A 20,536-nucleotide genomic window follows, 5' to 3' on the forward strand; every position below is an offset into this window, starting at 1 on the left:
GAGTCATGGTAGATGGAGCGTATTCTGCCTGGAGGTTGGTGACCAGTGGTGTTCCTCAGGGATCTGTTCTGGGACCCCTGCTCTTTGTGATGTTTATAAATGACTTGGATAAGGATATGGAAGGGTGGGTTAGTAAGGTTGGTGGTGTTGTGGATAGTGTAGAACAGAGGTTTTCAACCTGTGGTCCTTGGATCCCTGGGGGTCCGCGGCGGGTTGCCAGGGGATCCACGAGCAAGCCAAGAAAAAAATGGAAAAGCTACCTGTTACAAAGACGTAGCTTACTTGCTTGTTCCAGTTTTCCACTATTCAGAAAACCGGCCATATCTATTCTATCTGTTATAGGCGACAATCTTAGAGACTAAGATGGTGTTCCCTTCTGGTAAGCTGCTGCTTAATATTCGATTTGTGTAGTCAGTAGTGTTCACTACTCACTACTATTCTGTTGTGCACTGTAGTGTTAGCGAGACTGAGTGACGTTGTTGGTGTGCCTTAATAATATTGCTTACTTACTGTGCATTTACACCACAGTGACATCACTGTTAAACGAAAAGTGTGCAAGCATGTAAATTTTAGATTTGTTTTGATAATTTTGTTTATCGGTAATAGTAATTAAACTGTCCAGCGTGTATTGCTGAGTATGGAGAAATTTCTGAAGAGAAAAGCTGATGAGAAACCGGAAGATTCTGATGACAAAGGGGATAAGGGTGAGCAAAAGAGAAAACAACGCAAGTACGATCCAGAATACATTTCATATGGCTTCATCGTAGTGGGGACAAATGTGGACCAACCTCTCTGTGTTGTGTGTTTGCAAACACTGTCCGACGATGCAATGAAACTAGCGAAATTGAAGCGCCACTTAACAACAGTGCATCCAGATATTGCCAGTAAGCCGAAGGAATATTTTGAGCGGCAAAAGGAGCTGTACCTCAAGCAGAAAGGCAAAATGACAGCCTGCGCCACTGTAAATGAGAAGGCTCTTCGTGCATCATATTTGGTAGCATTATGAATAGCATGTTCCGGAAAGCCTCACACAATTGGAGAAGAGCTTACACTGCCTGCGGCAGTAGATATGTGCGAAGTTGTACTGGGAAAAGAATCCAGTCAAAAACTGAAAGCCATTCCACTGTCTGATAACACAGTAAGCAGAAGAATTGGCGATATGGCGGAAGATATACAGAGCCAGCTGATAGCACGTCTTCAGCAAGTCAGATTTGTAATTCAGCTCGATGAAAGTACTGATGTTGCCAGTGCTGCGCAGTTGTTGGCTTACGTTTGATGTTACTGGGAAGGAGAGGCTTTGGAAGACTTTTTGTTTTGCAAGGCGCTCCCAGGGCGTACAATCGGTGAAGAACTTTTCCGTGTGCTTGACACTTTTTTTGTACAATCAGCATTGGTGTGGACACAGTGTATTGGAGTATGCACAGATGGTGCTGCCGCAATGACGGGACAGAAGTCGGGTCTAGTCGTATGAGTGAAAGAAGTAGCTCCACGTGTAGCAGCAACCCACTGCTTCACCGTGAGGCTTTGGCTGCAAAGGATATGGATGAAAATCTTGCAGATGTGTTTTCCACGTGCATTAAAATCGTTAACCTTATCAAAGCCAGGCCGCTCAATCATCGCTTGTTTGAAAACATATGCTGTGAAATGGAAGCCGAGCATAAGCATTTGTTGCTACATATAGAAGTCAGATGGCTGTCACAAGGCCACATTGTGCAGTGTGTATATGAATTGCGAGATGAACTGCTCATTTTTCTAAATGACATAATGGATCATTGGCACAGTTCTTGACAGATGAGACGTGGGTTGCCAGATTAGCTTATCTTGCAGATATTTTCAACATTTTGAACAGTTTAAATCTATCATTGCAAGGACCTGGCTCAAATGTTCTGAAAACGCATGACAAAATCAATGCCTTCCAGAAAAAACTCCGTATCTGGAAGGGAAGATGCGAGCAAGGTGTCTATGATATGTTTCTGCTGCTGGCTGAATTTCTGACAGTGAATGAGACTAAGACAGAGGTCATTGCAAGCACCATTTTGAACCATATTCAACAGCTGTCACATTACTTCCATGAGTATTTCGGCGATGATGACATGAGCACGTTTGATTGGATTCGAAATCCATTTGAATGCATGCTTACTGATTTAACTGGACGTGAACAAGAAGAATTGGCTGAACTGTCATCTGACAGGACTTTGCGCTTGCAGTTCAACCGAATGTCACTGTTGTCATTCTGGATAGCATGTTCCCAGGAGTATCCACTGCTGACTGGCAAAGCCGTCAATGTTCTGGTACCATTTGCAACCACTTACTTGTGCGAAATAGCATTTTCTGCAGTCACTGCCATGAAAACCAAATACATATCAAGACTGAATATTGAGGATGACATACGCGTACGTTTGTCGCACATAGCATCACGTTTGGACAAACTCTGCAGTGCAAAACAGGCACAACCTTCACATTGAACTGAACACTGAAAGACACCGCTGGTAATTATCAGTGATTGAAATAGTTCAATAGGGCCTATCTGCAGTAATTTAAGTGTTGTATGCATGAATTATCGATTGTTTGATTTTGTGGGCTTTGGGGGTCCGCCATCTAACAAGGACATGTTCTGGGGGGCCGCAGCATGAATAAGGTTGAAAACCACTGGTGTAGAAGGTTGCTGTAGGTTACAACAGGACATTGATAGGATGCAGAACTGGGCTGAGAAGTGGCAGATGGAGTTCAACCCAGAAAAATGTGAAGTGATACACTTTGGAAGATCAAATTTGAAGGCAGAATACAAGGTTAAAGGCAGGACTCTTAGCAGTGTGGAGGAACAGAGGGATCTTGGGGTGCACATCCATAGATCCCTCAAGGTTGCCACGCAGGTTGATAGGGTTGTTGTGCGTTGGCCTTCATTAGTTGGGGTATTGTGTTCAAGATCCACGAGATAATGTTGCAGCTCTATAAAACTCTGGTTCGACCACACTTGGAGTATTATGTGCCGTTCTGGTCGCCTCATTATAGGAAGGATGTGGGAGCTTTACAGAGGGTGCAGAGGAGATTTTCCAGGATGCTGCCTGGATTGGAGACCATTTCTTAAGAGGATAGGTTGTGTGAGCTAGGGCTTTTCTTAAAAGTATTTTATATCTGCTTATTTGGTTATATGTTCAATATCATTAAACGAATTGTAAATTTACCTTAATGTCTCGAAGAATTTAAAATATGATCTTCCAATGTGTTTTAATGAAATACCCTATTAATCTATAGTTATCTTCATCCTAAACATGTATGCTTTGAAGCTTTTCCATGCATGGTAAGCTATATAGTACTTAACCAGCTTTACAACTGTTAACATAAATTATCTTTAAATATTTCAAAATACATAAATAATGATCAGCATTGTTATTGGGGAACTAGTAGCAGACTGTTTATTTAATCCTATCCTCCACATATCCTCTAAGTTCTCAGTATTGTTTTTAGCTTTTATTAGTTATTCTGTGCTTTTTGTAGTAGTTTTGAAATAAGAATAATGTTTATGGAAGCTCAGATGATAGGAAGGAACCCATCAAAACCACTGACAAGCAAAGGGGAAGAGGATAATTGTCTGGCACCCTAGAATACAGATATAACACAAGATATTATCAATCAGGGCCAACTACTCTTAACTGAATTTAAATGTACAGCATTCATCTGGTTTGAATTTGGTAATTTTTACAATTGGAGTGATATAATCTTTTTTTGTTTTAAATGTTCACTAAAGAAAACATCTTGTGAACAAAACTTAACCTTAGTAAAGGTTTATCTTCTGCATATGTTCCTTTCCACTTTTGCTGAGGAGTACCTGTTGTAAAATAACTTTCCAGCTATAATGGAAAACAGTGCCACACGGAAGTATAATTATGAAAACGGCCTTGGTTGATTTGCCCTCTGACATTTCTTTCCTGTTGGGAAGTGGCTGTCCTTTATTTGTCTCCTGTCCAACCTACCCCCAAAGGCAGGATGGAAATCAGGGCTCACTGTGCGGGGGAAATTGTGGGTTTCACCTGTTTAGTACAGAGGTTATTTATTCTGTTATTAGTACTTTTCCTGGAATATAAACCTCCTAGCTCTGTGACCCCAGAACAATCTGTAACCAGTCTAACACTGATTCCTCAGTTTGTATTATTTAGTCCTAATGTCTTAGTACTTAGCTTTGAACATTTGGAAACTTTATTCACCACCATTTCTTTCATTCCACATAGGTGTTTTGTAAAAAAATAAGATATTTGAATTTGTCAAGGGGCAACAAGCTGATAGGAGGTACATGGCAAATTGCCTTTCCTTTGATTTTGTTTTCCTCTTTGACTAGCTTTTGCACATCTCTAGTCCAGAATCATATAGTTAATGTGATCCATGCCATTCCAACGCAGAGTTATAACGATTGTTTTGATTCTCCACAACAGCCTGAATTGTGCTATGGTGCAGTACTGGTCATAGCCAAAGGGCAGCCCATTTTATATATTTCCTGACTGTGTTCTGTTGACAAATTTCAAACGTATACTTGTGAAACTGTACGTGGTATTCAATTATGATTTAACAAAGGAAGGGCTAATCCAAGATTTATGAAAGACTTGTATTTTAATTAGGGGTCCAGTCAGAAATCCATTTCCAATATTGTTTGGAGACAAAATTGTCCCAGTAATGATGTACCGACCCCAGTTTCTTTAACGACGCGCCTCAGGACGTTTTACTGCACTTATAGGCATGATATTAATAGAAATCGCTGCTTCATTTACCCACTAAATCATTAGGAGCATCTCAAAAGGATTAGGTCGAACACGAGTTTTAGATGCTGGGAATGACATTTGAATTTTGAAATGACAGAAGACTTGTAGCATTTGATGTTTAAATATTTAATTTGTTCCTGATGTTTAATTATTGTCAGCATGTAAGGGTTTGAGATATTTTTACATAGCTCTGGAGGCTGTTAGAACCTGGTTATGCGACCGACCCCAACGCGACCCAACTCTTATGTGTTGAGTTTGGATCGGGTATCAAAAAAAATGTAAGCCCTTAGGGTCCGATTAACAGTGGTTAAGTCGGCTTTTAATTTTATACCAAGTAAATCTCTAGGGTGTATTGGGGGAATCGGGCGGGAACGACAGATCGGGCTCGTATTCAAACTCATTTGGGGTTCCAGGAGGTGGTGATATCGTGGATGTTCTATTTGAGTAGGGAGGGGTGAGAAAATGTTCGATTGGAGAGATCGGGACAGTTAGTTGAGGGAACATGTATCTTTCTTGCTCGCCACAGGTGCTCAATGAGCTCAGGGACTCTTGAGAGGAAAATGACAGTCAAGATGTCTTTTACTGGATCAATTTCACTGCCTGTTCTGTGAAGGGGGTAAACGATGCCCACATCGTTGTGGATAGATTCCATACTGGTAGCCCACACTGCTCAAATTGCTTTGAAGTTCCAGACGAGTTGCCTGATTTGTGGCGGCATCTGTTCAAGGCTGCAAACTCGACATCTGGATAGATCCGAAGGCGGGGGCAGGGAAATGAAGTGATTGTCAGTTCGGGATCTTGGAAGATTCAATATTAGGGAAAGACCCATTCGGACACCAATCAAAGCTATAGATAAATCCATGTTTTAAAATGCACATATTTAACGCAGAATATCATTGGGATAAATAAATTCTTAATATAACTATCACTTTGCAAACCATTGATTTAGTTTTTAATTTAAAGTGTAAGCGCTAACTGGTGCCGATCTCTGAACAGCACAAGAAGCTCCGACAGCTCTGGCCCTCTAATTACAGCCACTTCCTAAAGTATCTCAGGAAACGAGCCCGGCTGCTGGGTCGGTCATCTCTCACCGGGATGTCAACTTTTCAATTAAAGCTCGTCCCTCTATATGTTAAGCAACATATTCTGTTTTAAAAGGTAGCGCTAATTGTATGATGACAAATAACGTATCATTTAAGACCATCATTCCATTATAAGAACCAAGGTTAATACACGAACAGCGCCACTTGTATCTGCGACTAAATTCTTGCATGATACAAGAGCTTTAATGCATTCGCTGATCTTCTCCGATTGGTGTTGATCTTCCGCTGTGAAGACATTTCCTCCCCGTGTCCTGTCGGTGAGTGGCAGGGTGTTGCATGCACATTAAAAAAAAGTCTTATTTCCCTCTCGATACTAAATTAGGTTCTGTCCTTACGTCAGAGTTCATTGAGAGTGGGCGAGAGCGTCCTCTGTACGTAATGCCTGGTTCAGAAGGAATCCGAATGGGAAGCCAGAGTTACTTCAAAACTCCAGGGCAGAAGCTGATTATTTTTTTAACCACAGTTACTGACTGGGAGTCTGACAGTCACCCACATGCACTAGAACCTAAGAGAGTCGGCAAACTTCGAAACGTGGATGCGGAGCGATTTGAGAAGTTATTCTAAATATTAGAGGCCATTTGTTTTTTTTTGCAAGACATACGTTTTCCCTTGAATTTTGCAGAGGGGCTTTTGTTTGTGTTTTGCGCAAGAATTTGAGGGGATTATATTGCAGGACTACAGCCCAGGATTAAGTGAAAATTTTATTAAGGAGAAAGCGAAATCATCCGGCGTGCAACATGGAGCGCAGTTGGTTCGAGATTTGCATCCCCGTACTGATAGTTCTGGGGCTCTCTGTTGTGCCGAATGAGTCTCGGGAGAATTTTCGCGGGAGGTCTGCGCTGTTCTGGGGACTCAGAACGGGACATGGGGTCTCCAACCTGACAGTGAATAGTGCGAGACTACCTGGCCACAGCAGAACACTGAGGGGCCAGAGAAATCCGGAGAGAAATCCCGTTTCGTTCCAGATGCCAGCCAATGCTAATATGTCTGTTTTATTCCGGGCAACGGGCCAAATGTCAACTGGCGATAGCGAAACTCTTGATTCCCGAGAAAGCAGCACTCGTCGCGCCCGGGTAAATCGACAGGTTCCAGCCGGGATTGGACGCGCAATTCCCAATTATAATCCCGTTACATCCCGGAGAATCAATCCTGCCTCAACCAGGATGAGTCGTCCTATTACATCCCGGATTAGCGCGGTATCGTCCCAGGAGAGAAGCCGAACTCAGCTCGGGACAGCCCACGGTGGTAGACGTATACCGGCATGGCCGCATCACGTCGGCTTCTCCCAAAGAAGCGGTGCTTTTATTTCCGACGCTGGCGGTAGTTCGGTTTCAATACAGGAGAAGAATCCTGTTTCCACTCCGCTTTCACCTGTCTGGACCAGTTTTGTGGCTTCAGGTGCTCCGAGAACACGGCTGACGGCCGCTGCTTCTCAGTTGAGGAACAGGCAGGTTGCCAGACAGAACCAGGGGAGACGCACACCGACCAGGAGATTGATAGGGTGAGAGCTGAAATATCTGAATAAAATGCGCTGTTGCTTTATATTCAGAGCATTAATCACTGAATTGTACTCTAACGCAGAGGATGTGTCCCAAGTCAATGAAACAAAAATATTATGCGGTATATAAATATTTATCGTTGGAATAGAATGGGCCACTACTAAGTCGTATTTCGACATTTAACATTTTTGCAATATTTCATGAGCCATGATAAGACTACAACACCGCTTTTATTCCATGAAAATTGTATTTAATTTGAGAAGTCCAAAGGGGGAAAATGCACCGTAATACATAAAACCCACTCAGACTCCACTAAGCAGCCCTAACTAAATGTTTACGTTGAATTTCTGCACCTTCCCGCGCTGTCTACTCAAGTTAATTCGTTTAAGTTCCCACTTGCACTGAGCACACCAGCCTGGACTCGCAGGTGGCGCAACAGTATCATACAGAAAACCTCTCCACGTGTATTACTTTAAATTCTGTCTTAACTGTAGATAAACATTTCCAAAGTCCCCAGGACCCCAGTTCCTGATGTGCCGAGCGACCCTGCGTGGACCCGAATGCAGAATCAGTCTGCTAATAAAAAGGCAAACAAATCCTTCAGTCAGTACCCTCAGCAAAATCATACCCACTCTTCCTTACAAATGCAGTTTATTTTGCCCATTCGTTTCGCACCAACTGGCGAAATCAAACTCTATTATGCGGCAGCCGATGAGTTAAAATAGTACAATGTAAAAGAACGTGATTCGCATTTTTTTAAACTCAGATTACAAATGTACACTAGGTTCGCCGAAGCACAGCACCCTCTTGTCAAAGTAGCCCGATACAGCCATGCTTATGACTGTGCACTAGTCATAAATAGTATGAAAACAATATTTTTCGCTGGTAAATCTTATATTGAGGCATTGAACCTATGGGTATCTTGTCTCAGTGCGTGTAAACATGCCATTTGCGCGGTCAGAGAAATACACTGGTGAAAGACCTTTCAAATCCTACATAGCTTTTAAACACCGTACCAAAGAGGTGGTTATTTTGCATTTGTCCTTTTAGTCAAAGTCGGGAAGAAGTTGTACTTTTCTGCTAAATGCATCAACAAGCTAATGATATTCCTGCTCGTGCTGGTGTGCTGTTTGGCTCCGGGGTTGACAAGGGACCCCGCTTTAATAAGCAATGCCAGAATGAAATCACAAACCTCGCTTTAATGACTTCATGCTCTTTAAAAAAAAACCGACGGCGCCAATAAGCGAACTTGCGAGGGAGGGGGTGGGTGAATATTTCTATCGATTCTGCAGAAAGAAAATTAGCTTTGATTCGCAATTAGCCTTCTTCTTCCTTCCTCTGACCGATGGCAAATTTCAAAACACCGAGGATAAATCCTCTCCTTAATAGTAATTTCTTATCGATGTAAGAGGGAAACGGCAAGTCTCCACAACTGCTCTAGAATGTGATATATCCCAGATAAGCAAATGGTAATCCAGCTAATGCAGATCACTGAAAAACAAAGAAATTCCGTTGCATTTGTTCACTGGGACATTTTAGTTGGTTGTAGCGATGCCTATGGATGGTTTTGCAGTGTGACGCTGTGTAATTACACCTTTAACCTTCCTCAAGTTCCTTTATATTTGAGATCAAGCGAGAAGGGAGAGCAGTTCAATCCCAGGGAGATCACTTAAACCTCGCAGTGTCTTGTTTCAAATAATCCTTGTTGCTTTAGCTAAATTGGAAAAAAAAGTTTTTTCTAGGAACACGCTGAAAGAAATACGCATCAATACACACAGACACACAGAACATATATACACCACAAGATCATAGAGCAGTAGCGAATTTCGAGGCTGCCAATGTCAGGCAAGTGCCAACTTTGCGATTTTATGAGATTGATTGCAAACTCATTGAAATGATTAGAACTGTGTACTTTATTTCCAATAATGTAGACAGAAATAAGCGTTACTGTGAAAAAAATAAAGTTGACTGGTTGGATCCAGTTTGTGGTAACATTTAATCATAAACATTCTCTACAATTTTTCCATTTTCCATTTAGTGTAAGACAACTATAATGTATGTGCTGCATATACATATATCATGTTTACTTTTAAAGCGATCATGTTATCTTGGAGGGGGAAAAGTCAACATTTCAAAGAATAGTGCCAGTCCAAAGTAGTAGCAGACATAAATGTTGCACAATTTTGTAAGGATATTTTGAAATTGTTCTAAAAGAATGATGCCTGGAAAGTTGATAATATGATGAATAATTTGGTAGATTCTGTCCCATGCAATTTACTCAAGTCTTCTTGTATTTATCCTATTGTAAATGTATAAGGTAATTGCTCTTCCTTTTAGTTTGGAGATATTGAATGCAATAATCGTGCAAGGATACAGAATAAAAAGCAAACAAAATACAATTAAGATAACAAGAAATAAGAGCATTTGACCCTACAAGCTTGCTCCACTGTTCAAGATCATGGCTGATATTCTGTCTCAATGTCATTTTCCTGCACCAAGTGCCTGATTTGCCTTAATATGCAGAAATATATCGATCTCTGTTTTCAATGATTGTGCCTTCACAGCCCTCTGGGATAGACAATTCCAGATTCACTGCTATCTGTGTGAAGAAATTTCTCATCTAAGTGACCTAACCCTTATTCCGAAGCAGTAACCATTGGTTCTAGACTCTTTGGCGAAGGGGAACATGTTTCCCACACCCAGCCTTTTGAGTCTTGTCAGAATTTTCATTCTTCTAAAACTCTAGAGAAGGCAGATCTAGTCTACTCCATCCGTCCTCAGATGGCAGACCCGCCATCCCTGGAACCAATCTAGTAAATTTTCATTGCACTTCCTCCAAGGCAAGTAGAGTTTTTACTTAAGTAAGACCAACAATAAGTATAATACTCCAGTGCAGTTTCACCTAGGGCTTATATAATCACAGTAAGACAGCTTTACTCCTGTACTCAAAGCCTTTCATAATGAAGGCCAACACACCATTTACATTCCTAATCACTAGTGTGATGTACATGTTGACTTTCAAAGACTTGAATATATGGACATTTAATATTCTTAGAACATCAGTATTAGTAACCTCTTCCACTATTTAAAAAATGCTTTTCTATTTTGTACACCAAGGTGCATAATTAAAAAATAATCCACAAGTGTGCAGAGGAGATTTACAAAGATGTTGACAGGACTTGAGGGACTGAGTTATAGAGAGAGGTTGACCAGGTTGGGACTTTTTCACTGGAGTGTAGGAAAATGAGGGGTGATCTTACAGAAGTACATAAAATTATGAGGGGTATAGATAGGGTGAATGTGCACAGTCTTTTTCCTAGGGTTGGGGAAATCAAGAACTAGAGGGCATAGGTTTAATGTGAGAGGGGAGAGATTTAATAGGAACCTGAGGGGTAATCTTTTCACCCAGAGCATGGTCAGTATATGGAAGGAGCTGCCAGAAGAAGTGGTTGAGGTAGGTACATGAACAACATTTAAAAGGTACTTGGACAGGTACATAGATAGGAAAGCTTTAGAGAGATATGGTCCAAACATGGGCAAATGTGACTAGCTTGATTGGCATGGACCAGTTGGGCTGAAGGGCCTGTTACTCTGCTGTATGACTCTATGACAATTTAATGCACCTGCCATGCATTTGTCCATTCACTCAGCTTGCTTATGGGCCCTTGAAGCTCCTTAAACCATTCCCAAATAGGGATCTCAACACATATAAAATATTCAACTGATCTTGATGTTGTAACAATAACAAACTTAAGTACAAATTTATAACAGTCACAAAACTGATGCACTTACATTCTTAACATTTACACAACTCACAAAATTAAACTCCAACCACCATTAAAGTCACAACCCAGAACCACATGAAAGCATATTTATTAAAAGATTTTCCAAAGTTGACCAGAAAAGGGGATGGAAATGAAACCGGCATTCCCTTCCTGAGAATGCAACTGCTTTCATATGAATACACAATAGAAATCATAACACAATCAAAATAATCCTTTCATGCTTTACGAAAAGCTAATGAGCCACTTAACTTTATTTGTATTATGCACGCTTCAGAATCTATGATTTGCTGGTAGGGTCAGCATTTATTGTCTATCTCTTAACTGCACATGATAAGGTGGAGGTGAGCCACTTCTTGAACCACTGCATTCCTTCTGGTGAAGATACTCCCACAGTGCTGTTGGATGGGAAGTTCAATGAATAAGACCCAGGTTAAAGAAGAACTAGGGATATCTTTCCAAATCAGGATGGTGAGCAACTAGGAGGGAACCTGCAAGTGATGGTGTACTAATGCACTTGTAGTCCTTGTCCTTCTTGGTGGTGGATTATGGGTTTTGGACGTTCTGTCAGGGTAGCCTGGCTGAGTAACTACAGTGCATTTTGTAGACAGTATGCACTGCAACTATTTTCTCCCAGCGGCAGAGTGATTGAATGTTTACAATGGTTGATGGGAAGCTTTTTCCTCAATGGTGTCTAATTGAGAGCTGTTAGAGCTGCATTCATCTGGATAAGTAGACAGTATTCAATTTCTGTCTTATAAAGGGTGGAAAGTCTATGGAGTATCAGGAGGTGGGTCACTAGCTGTAGGATACCCAGTCACTGAACTGCTCAGGTTCATTTGAGTTTCTCATCAATAGTGATGCTGAAGATGTTGACAGTGGGAGACCTGACAATGGTAATGGTAGTTGTCTTTATAGTGGGTTATTGGTTACTTTCTATCCATGTGAGAAAATAAGTTCTTGGTTTTGTGGTAACATTCATGCCTCTGGCTCATACAGTTCAGGTTGAAGCATATTCCAACCAGCCCCAGCAAATGGAGGCTGGAATCCTCAGAGCTGACAATCATTGGGATGCTTAGATCCAGTGGTTGTGTACTGGCTAACCTTTTCATTGCATAGGTTGTAGGAGTTCAAAAATTCTGTCATTCTAGTAGTTATAAGGAAGGTCATAGCCATAGGAAAAAGATTGCCTCACTCACAGAAGATAAAATGGCTTGGTCAGGTATTTAGAAGCATCAGAATAGACATGTTGACAATGGATGGCAAAAGAAAAATTCAGAAGGGGAACTCGAGAAATAATGTTTGTTTTTCACTTTTGTGCACAGACTCCTCACCCTTTAATTGGTTCTTCTTGGTGGCATCCTGCCTATTTGCTTAAAATAAGCAGTTGTCCATTTAAGTTTGTTAATTATGGTCTAACACCTGTTTTGAATCTTAGAATGTGTCACCTCAAGTAGTTAGGTTGTCAAATGACTGGCTATATCTTGTAGCACTCTGGGTGCTTCTGGAACTGGCTAGTCCCCCTAGCTTCATGGAAGCAGAACTAGTACTGGTCACAACAGTGGCAGGAAGTTATCTTGACAGGAGCAACATGTCCCTCACCATGGTGATACTGTAATTCACATGATGCAGTGTCTCAGTGCTCCCACTGATCTTCATTGCTTCTCATTCATCTTCAAAGCCTCTTCTGGCTAAGTAAATTTTAAGAAATAGTGGAGCCAAGAGCTTCACTATGCCCAACTTAACCTATTTGCTCCAGACTGAGAGGCAGTTAGGGGAAAGGGGTCAGAGTTAGGGATACTCAGGGACCCAAATGGAGACTGCAGTCTGTCGATATAGGGTAGCATCAGGAAGGCAGATGAAGATTCTCTGAGGGTCTTCTGGGTAAGGTTTTGGGGCTCTGGGCTAGGCTGCAGGCTTCAGGTGGCACAGCTGTTGGGATTGAATGTAGGGTAGGTGGACGGAGGGCAATTGGATAGTGAACCCTGAAGAAGGCAAGCCACAGTTGTCAGTAAGTAGTCTCATTATTAGGAAGGGTGAACTGGTAGCAGCTGGAGATTGGGGATCAATGAAGGTGAATGCATGTGTGGGAATCAAGGGAAGGAAGAGGGAATGGTCTAACTGGAAAGAGGTGAGAAAGGGGGCAGGTACTGAGAGGGATGAGGACCAAGAGAGTGGGGAGGTTGGGGGAATGGATGACAAAAGGGGTCAAAGATAGGGAGACTGAGGGAAGGGAGCTGAGGAAAATTGTGTGTGCAAGATCATGTGTCTGAGTTCATTGCTAGCAGATGGTCAGAGTTTGTCTCTGTATACTTAGAGTGTGTGTGGATGAATGCTAAGTCTGCAGCAAAGTCTTGTCTCCAATTGTCTTGGACCTCTCTGCCAACAGAATAAGACCTTGCTCTATCAAGGCAGTGTGGTAGTTGGTGTGCAATAGCTCTTTTACATTAAAATAAATTGAGGACATTTTCCTCAGTGGAAACAAGTTATCCTTGATCCTGAGGGACTATCTAATTTTTATTTTACTATGTTTCCCATTACCTTTCCAAATAAAAATGTCTAGATACACCACTAAGGTCTTAGCTGTTCATAGTTAAAAAGAAAAGCTTTTCTCATTCTCAGTTATGCAATTCCTTCTGGCCTTAGATATATGGAAATACTATGGTCTCATCCAGTACGTCTTGTTTACTCTTCAGGGGTTTAGGTTCCCAATTTTGAGTATTCATTTTTTTAATTCTAAACTAGACGAACTATAAAACTCCAAATCAACCTGAACTTACTGCAGCCGTTGGAATCAGACCTAGGCCAAGACAATGGATTGTGGACTGCAGCCAGTATAAATTGTAAGATAGACAAGGGTGCCAAATCTTACACACTCCTAAAATGTGGTCACTGATGACGTGACTGCTCTTACCCTACTACACTTGCTTTCCTCGCACCAAAAATGTTGTGCGTAAGTTATTTTTATTTTATTTAATGTTTAATGTTCATTATTCAGTACAGACATAGGAATTATTATACAATTCACTGTGCTGAAGAACAAGCCAACTATGGAGTGGTTATGGGGTGGGGGGTGGGCGCTTGATGGCTTGAAGACAATGGAATCAACAGTTGTGTTTATTTTTCTTTCAATATACTAGTTCATGAAACCACTCCTCAAAACAAATGAGGTTATTCCATGACTCAGTAGTAAAACAGATGTTGGTTTTACTTGAGTTCGCATATGAATCTCATGCCTGACATATATATTGAAACAAAACTAGGTATTACATGCATCTGCCTTAAGCAGCTGATGTTTTGAAATCCAAAAAGTAGTTTAGTACAAACACAAATTATACATGAATGCACAATTCTGCAGAATATACATCAGAAACAGAGCCCAGTCCGACTTTGCTGACAACTTATGCTCCACTTGTGCCTCCTCCATTATTTCTCTATTTAACTCTATTAGAGTAATATATTATTTCTTCTTCTTCACATGCTTGTCTAGATTTTTTTAATGCATCACATGATCCCCCTCTCTGAGTAAAGTATTCTTTCTATTTTTGCTGTTAGATTATTTTGGTGTCTACCTAATAGTGATGGCCTCCAGTTTTGTTCTTCTCCATCAATAGAAATACAATTCTATTAAAACAATTTATAATTGTAAAGATCTCTTCTAGGTCACTCACTTATTTCTGGTACTGTCCTTGTACATCACTTTCTGCCTCTCTAGTGCCTCCAAATAATTTATGTCATGACATGAGATTTTTTACAAAATTCTGCAAGAGTGGTCTGAATGTGGTACAACTTAAGTTTAAGACAACTATGAATTTAAGGAAGTGCAGAATATTCTGCGTGGGGAAGAGGATGACCTAGATGTAGCACTGCATTTCAGAACATTGATGAAGGAAAAAGGATTGAGGTCCTCTAGTCAGACTTTCAGGAGTTTGGGAGGAAGTTAAAATGTACCTTAAAAGTAGAGATTACTGATAGAGCAGTGATATTGAGGCATTTCAATTATCTTAAATTTATAGGGTTGGAGGAAATACAAAGGTATAAAGAAATTTCTGAGATGCATTCAAGAGAAATGCCTAGTTCAATTTTAATTCAACCCAATATAGAAGGTGGCCTTTTTTGGATCTGGTTCTGGGAATAAAGTGGACTGAGTAATGAAGAGGGCAAAGAGCAATCTAGAGTAGAACTTCTTCAGTGGAGAGGGTTAACTACAACAGGAAGTGAAGATATCTGGCCACGGTTAAGTGGAAACAAAGATTGGGAAGTAAAACTGAATACAATAGGTGGCCTTTAAAGAGTAGATGTTTCAGATACAGGACATGTACATCTCAACAAGGGGGTGAGGGGGAAGAGGTAGAGGAGATTGGTGCCCAGAAACTGGATCAACTAGTTCTCATTCTTTGGGAAGTAAACTTACAAAAATTAATATCACTTAAATTAGACTGCAGTGGCAATCATTTTTGGGCTAAGGCATTTCTGTTGCAATATTGGACTGCGAACTTCTGGACTAATATATTTTATCTTTACATTGCATTAGATGCAGATGCTATTACATCACAGGTTAGGCACTGGACCCTTCATACTCTACTGATGAATTCAGGCCTCTTGTTGAGAAGTGATTGCTATATAAGAGTCACAAAAAATAAGCCCTCCTGTGGAATGAAAAAAGACATCTTCCAGATAGCAAAAAGATATGAGGTAAAACTGGACTTTGGTAGACATTGGTATCCTCCAAGAATCATGTTGGATTTTTCTTATACTGTATATTTGCAGATAACACAAAGCTTGGAGGTGTGGTGAACAGCAAATGAGTAACAGCAGAAAAATGGTTGATGAGATTTAATACCATGAAGTGATGATATGGGAGCAAGTACAAAAGAAAACACAAAGTAAATGGTATAATTTTTAATCATGTTCAGCAACATTGGGACTCGATGTACATGCGTGCAACTCCTTGAAAGTAAAAATTAAGCATTAGGGATCCTGGGATTTATAATTAGAAGCCTGGAGTGCAATAGCAGAGAGATTAATTTGAACCATTAAAAGACACTGGTTTGGCCACAACTGGAGTATTGCATTTAATTCTGTTTGCAATATCATAGTAACGACTATACAGAAAATGTTCACATGTCTGGCTCTAGGGATGATGTATTAGTCTGGAGAAGCTGGGGTTGCGTTCCTTGAAGAAAAAAAGGGATGAGAGGATTTTTGATGCAAGTGTGCACAAGAATGCCTGGTTTAGATAGGATAAAAAGAGCAAAATTATTTTCATAGTGGATGGTAAAAAGACCAGTGGACATACATTTGAAGATACAGGAGGTATGTGAGGAAATATCTTATGCAGAGTTATGATCAAGAACACATTACGTAAAGATGGTGGAAACACAGGCATTTGAGTGAGATTAATTTGCAGGGCTGTGGGGAGAGATTAGGGGATTGGGATACACTGACAGTTCAACAGAGTCAGTGTGGACTTGATGGGCACGTTCTCTTGACCTGTTCTGCAACAATTCTACAAATTCCCTACTTTTTAAATTTTCTGTCTAAAAATGAAAAATAGTACTTGAATTTGCTTCTATTACGGCCTACTAGCCTCCAAATCAGAAACATTTTCTGTTTATCAGAATAGAAAGCCTTTTGCTTTCAGACTTCCTCAGTGGCATTGGGTCTGGAAACAGCTAAATAAGGTTAAAAACTGAACAGCTGTAACCTCAAACTGTTTTGTTAGATTAAGTTGTGGCTTTGAAATATGTTTAGCAGACCAGCAAGTGCACTATTAAGCAGTTCAGTTGCTAATGCATCATGACACAATGAAAATTTACTATTACTTGAAACTTGCTCCCAAAATCCCTGTAATATAAAGTGCATTTAAATAAAAAATGCAATATAATTACAGTCAAAAAGTTGGAAGCAATGGCAAAATGGAAATATATATTATAAAGATATACTGGGGTGTGATTTCTGCCTATGAATATTGATCTGACAATTCTTGATGTATTTGTGAATGAGGGTACAATCAGGTCCACAAGGAAGACATAAATCAAATGATATATTTGCAATGTCCTCTGTTTATATTAAACATTCTATTTTAAGAAAATAGTGTTAAGGAATTCACCATCAAGAATCTAATTGTACAAAGCAAAACAAATGCACCTTGGGGTTAATCATGTTAAGATTTTTAGGAGCCTCATACATTAATTGGGTAAAATGATTAAAAAAAGAGATGGGTTAAATGGCGTACATTATGTTCCTTTGTGATTTGCTTCTTGTGCAGCTGGAAGCATTACAATGGTTAATTAGGCTATTGTTTGATGCAGATTTGAACACATGTTTGAAATATTTTCTTCAAACAGATTTTCAAAGAAGAAAAATAGTTCAGATAATTAAAATATGATGTGATGAAGTCACTTCCATGAAATATGAAAAATATCTAATGGAAATGACAAGATCACATATGGTGTAAATACTTGTCATCTCCTGAAGTCTGCAGAGGCTGCTGCTTTGTTTTACAAATCTGACTGCCTAATTAGTAACTTGGTACACATCCAATAAAACAGTTGGCTCTAGTGGAATATCAGACTGAGGGAATCTCATTGAAAGATTCAGATGAGATCATAACAAATACAATTGAAGCTCTAAGCTCCAAAGTCATAAGACCACTCCATCGTATTCATGTTATTTGGAGCTGGTTAAAAGATATAATATTTTATCAAGACTGGAACATTATACCCTGTTCTTTTTCTTCTGTTTGAGTATGGCTATGTGAACAACAAGTCTACATTGTATGTGAGGTTCTAGACACAATCAATGGCTTCAGGTGAGCTTGGCGTGGACAGATGTACTTTCACTGCCAAAGGATCACTTAGTCAAAATTGCATGATATGAGCCAAGGGCTAATCGTCAAAGCCACAATCCTAGCTTAGTCTTTTTCTAATTTTCCACTTCTATAGCAAGAGTTTGCATCTTCTCTGGCTTTTTCTCAAATAGATCAATATGGACTAGAAACTGAAAATCAAAAACCTGCAGATACTGGGAAATCTGAAATATAAACAGAAAATGCTGGAAACACTCAGCAGGTCAGGCAGCAGCTGTGGAAAGAGAAGCGGAGTTAACATTTCTGTGCAAAGATCCTTTGTTAAATGTTTCCAGCATTTCTGTTTTTACATCAAGATGGACTAGCCTTCTAGATAAAGATTAAACCATCAAGAGAAACTTCTTTAACCAAAGAATGGCGAAAATGTGAAATTGAGTGGAGTTCAAATATGGAACCGGTGAAGGAAATGATATGGATACTTTAGAATCATAGAATCATAGAACAGTACAGCACAAAACAGGCCCTTTGGCCCACAATGTTATGCTGTCCTTTAAACCTCGCCTAAGACTATCTAACCCCTTCCTCCCACATATCCCCCTATTTTAGATTCCTCCATATGCTTATCTAACAATCTCTTGAAGTTGACCAATGTACTTCCCTCCACCACCACCCCAGACAGTGCATTCCATGCCCCAACCACTCTCTGGGATAAAAACCTTCCTCTGATATCTCCCTTGAACTTTCCACCCATTACTTTAAAGCCGTGCCCTCTTGTATTGAGCACTTGTGCCCTGGGTAAGAGGCACAGGCTGTCCACTCTATCTATTCCTCTTAATATTTTGTACACCTCTATCATGTCTCATCTCATCCTCCTCTCCAAAGAGTAAAGCCCTAGCTCCCTTAGTCTCTCCTCATAATGCATGCTCTCTAAACTAGGCAGCATCCTGGTAAATCTCCTCTGCACCCTTTCCAATGCTTCCACATCCTTCCTATAATGAGGTGACCAGAACTGGACACAATAATCTAAGTGTGGTCTAACCAGAGTTTTGTACAGCTGCATCATTACCTCATGGCTCTTAAACTCGATCCCACGACTTATGAAAGCTAACATCTCATAAGCTTTCTTAACTACCCTATCCACCTGTGAGGCAACTTTCAGGGATCTGTGGATATGGACCCCCAGATCCCTCTGCTCCTCCACACTTACCAAGAATCTGCCACTAACTTTGTACTCTGCCTTGGAGTTTGTCCTTCCACTGTACCGTCTCACACTTCTCCGGATTGAACTCCATCTGCCACTTCTCAGACCAGCTCTGTATCCTATCAATGTCCCTCTGCAATCTTCGACAATTCTCCACACTATCCACAACACCACCAACCTTTGTGTCATCTGCAGACTTGCCAACCCACCCTTCTACCCCCTCATCCGTCATTAATAAAAATCACGAAAAGCAGAGGTCCCAGAACCTATCCTTGTGGGACACCACTAGTCACAGCCCTCCAGTCTGAATGGACTCCCTCCACCACAACCCTCTGCTTTCTACAGGCAAGCCAAGTCTGAATCCACACGGCCAAACTTCCCTGGATCCCATGCCCTCTGACCTTCTGAAGAAGGCTACCATGTGGAACCTTGTCAAATGCCTTACTAAAATCCATGTAGACCACATCTACTGCACTACCCTCATCAATCTGCCTGGTCAGCTCCTCAGAGAACACTATCAGGCTTGTGAGACATGATCTACCCTTCACAAAGCCATGCTGGTTGTCCCTGATTAGACCATGATTCTCTAAATGCCCATAGACCCTATCTCTAAGAATCTTTTCCAACAGCTTGCCCACCACAGACATCAGGCTCACTGGGCTATAATTCCTTGGACTATCCCTACTACCTTTTTTGAATAAGGGGACAACATTTGCCACCCTCCACTCCTCCGGTACCATTCCTGTGGACAACGAGGACTCAAAGATCCTAGCCAAAGGCTCAGCAATCTCCTGCCTCGCCTCGCGCAGCGGCCTGGGGAATATTCCGTCGGGACCTGGGGACTTACCTGTCCTATTATTTTCTAACAGCTCCAACATATCCTCTCTCTTGATATCAACAAGCTCTAGAACATTAACCTTACCGACACTGTCCTCAGCGTCATCATCATCAAGGCCCCTCTCCTTGGTGTACTTGGTGAATACTTCTCTTCATTCATTGAGGACCTCACCCACTTTCACATCTTCCAGGCACATCTTCCCACCTTTGTCTCTAATCCGTCCTACCTTTACCCTCGTCATCCTTCTGTTCTTCGCATAAGTGAAAAATGCCTTGGGGTTTTCCTTAACCCTACTCGCCAAAGCCTTTTCATGTCCCCTTCTTGCTCTCCTCAGCCCGTTCTTAAGTTCCTTCCTTGCTATCCTATATTCCTCATGAGCCCTATCTGATCCTTGCTGCCTACACCTTATGTATGCTGGCTTCTTCCTGCTAACTAGATATTCCACCTCTCTTGTCAACTACGGTTCCTTCACCCTGCCATTCTTTCTCTGCCTCTCTGGGATAAATTTATCCCTAACATCCTGCAAGAGATCTCTGAACAATGACCAC

The 20,536-nt window shown here is 40.9% G+C and overlaps 1 protein-coding gene across 1 annotated transcript in view; it reads left to right on the forward strand.

Annotated features, from left to right (window-relative positions):
* Positions 1 to 6,148: 6,148 nt before the first annotated feature.
* Positions 6,149 to 20,536, forward strand: part of LOC127568849 (latent-transforming growth factor beta-binding protein 2-like) — a 391,147-nt gene continuing 376,759 nt past the window's right edge. Inside the window, exon 1 of the mRNA XM_052013064.1 lies at positions 6,149 to 7,358. Within this exon, the coding sequence (XP_051869024.1) occupies positions 6,595 to 7,358 (764 nt within the window). The 5' untranslated portion in view covers positions 6,149 to 6,594. The remainder of the gene's footprint in view (positions 7,359 to 20,536) is intronic.

This window comes from Pristis pectinata, chromosome 1 (genome assembly GCF_009764475.1).
Source record: "Pristis pectinata isolate sPriPec2 chromosome 1, sPriPec2.1.pri, whole genome shotgun sequence".
In the NCBI taxonomy this organism is placed as follows: domain Eukaryota; kingdom Metazoa; phylum Chordata; class Chondrichthyes; order Rhinopristiformes; family Pristidae; genus Pristis; species Pristis pectinata.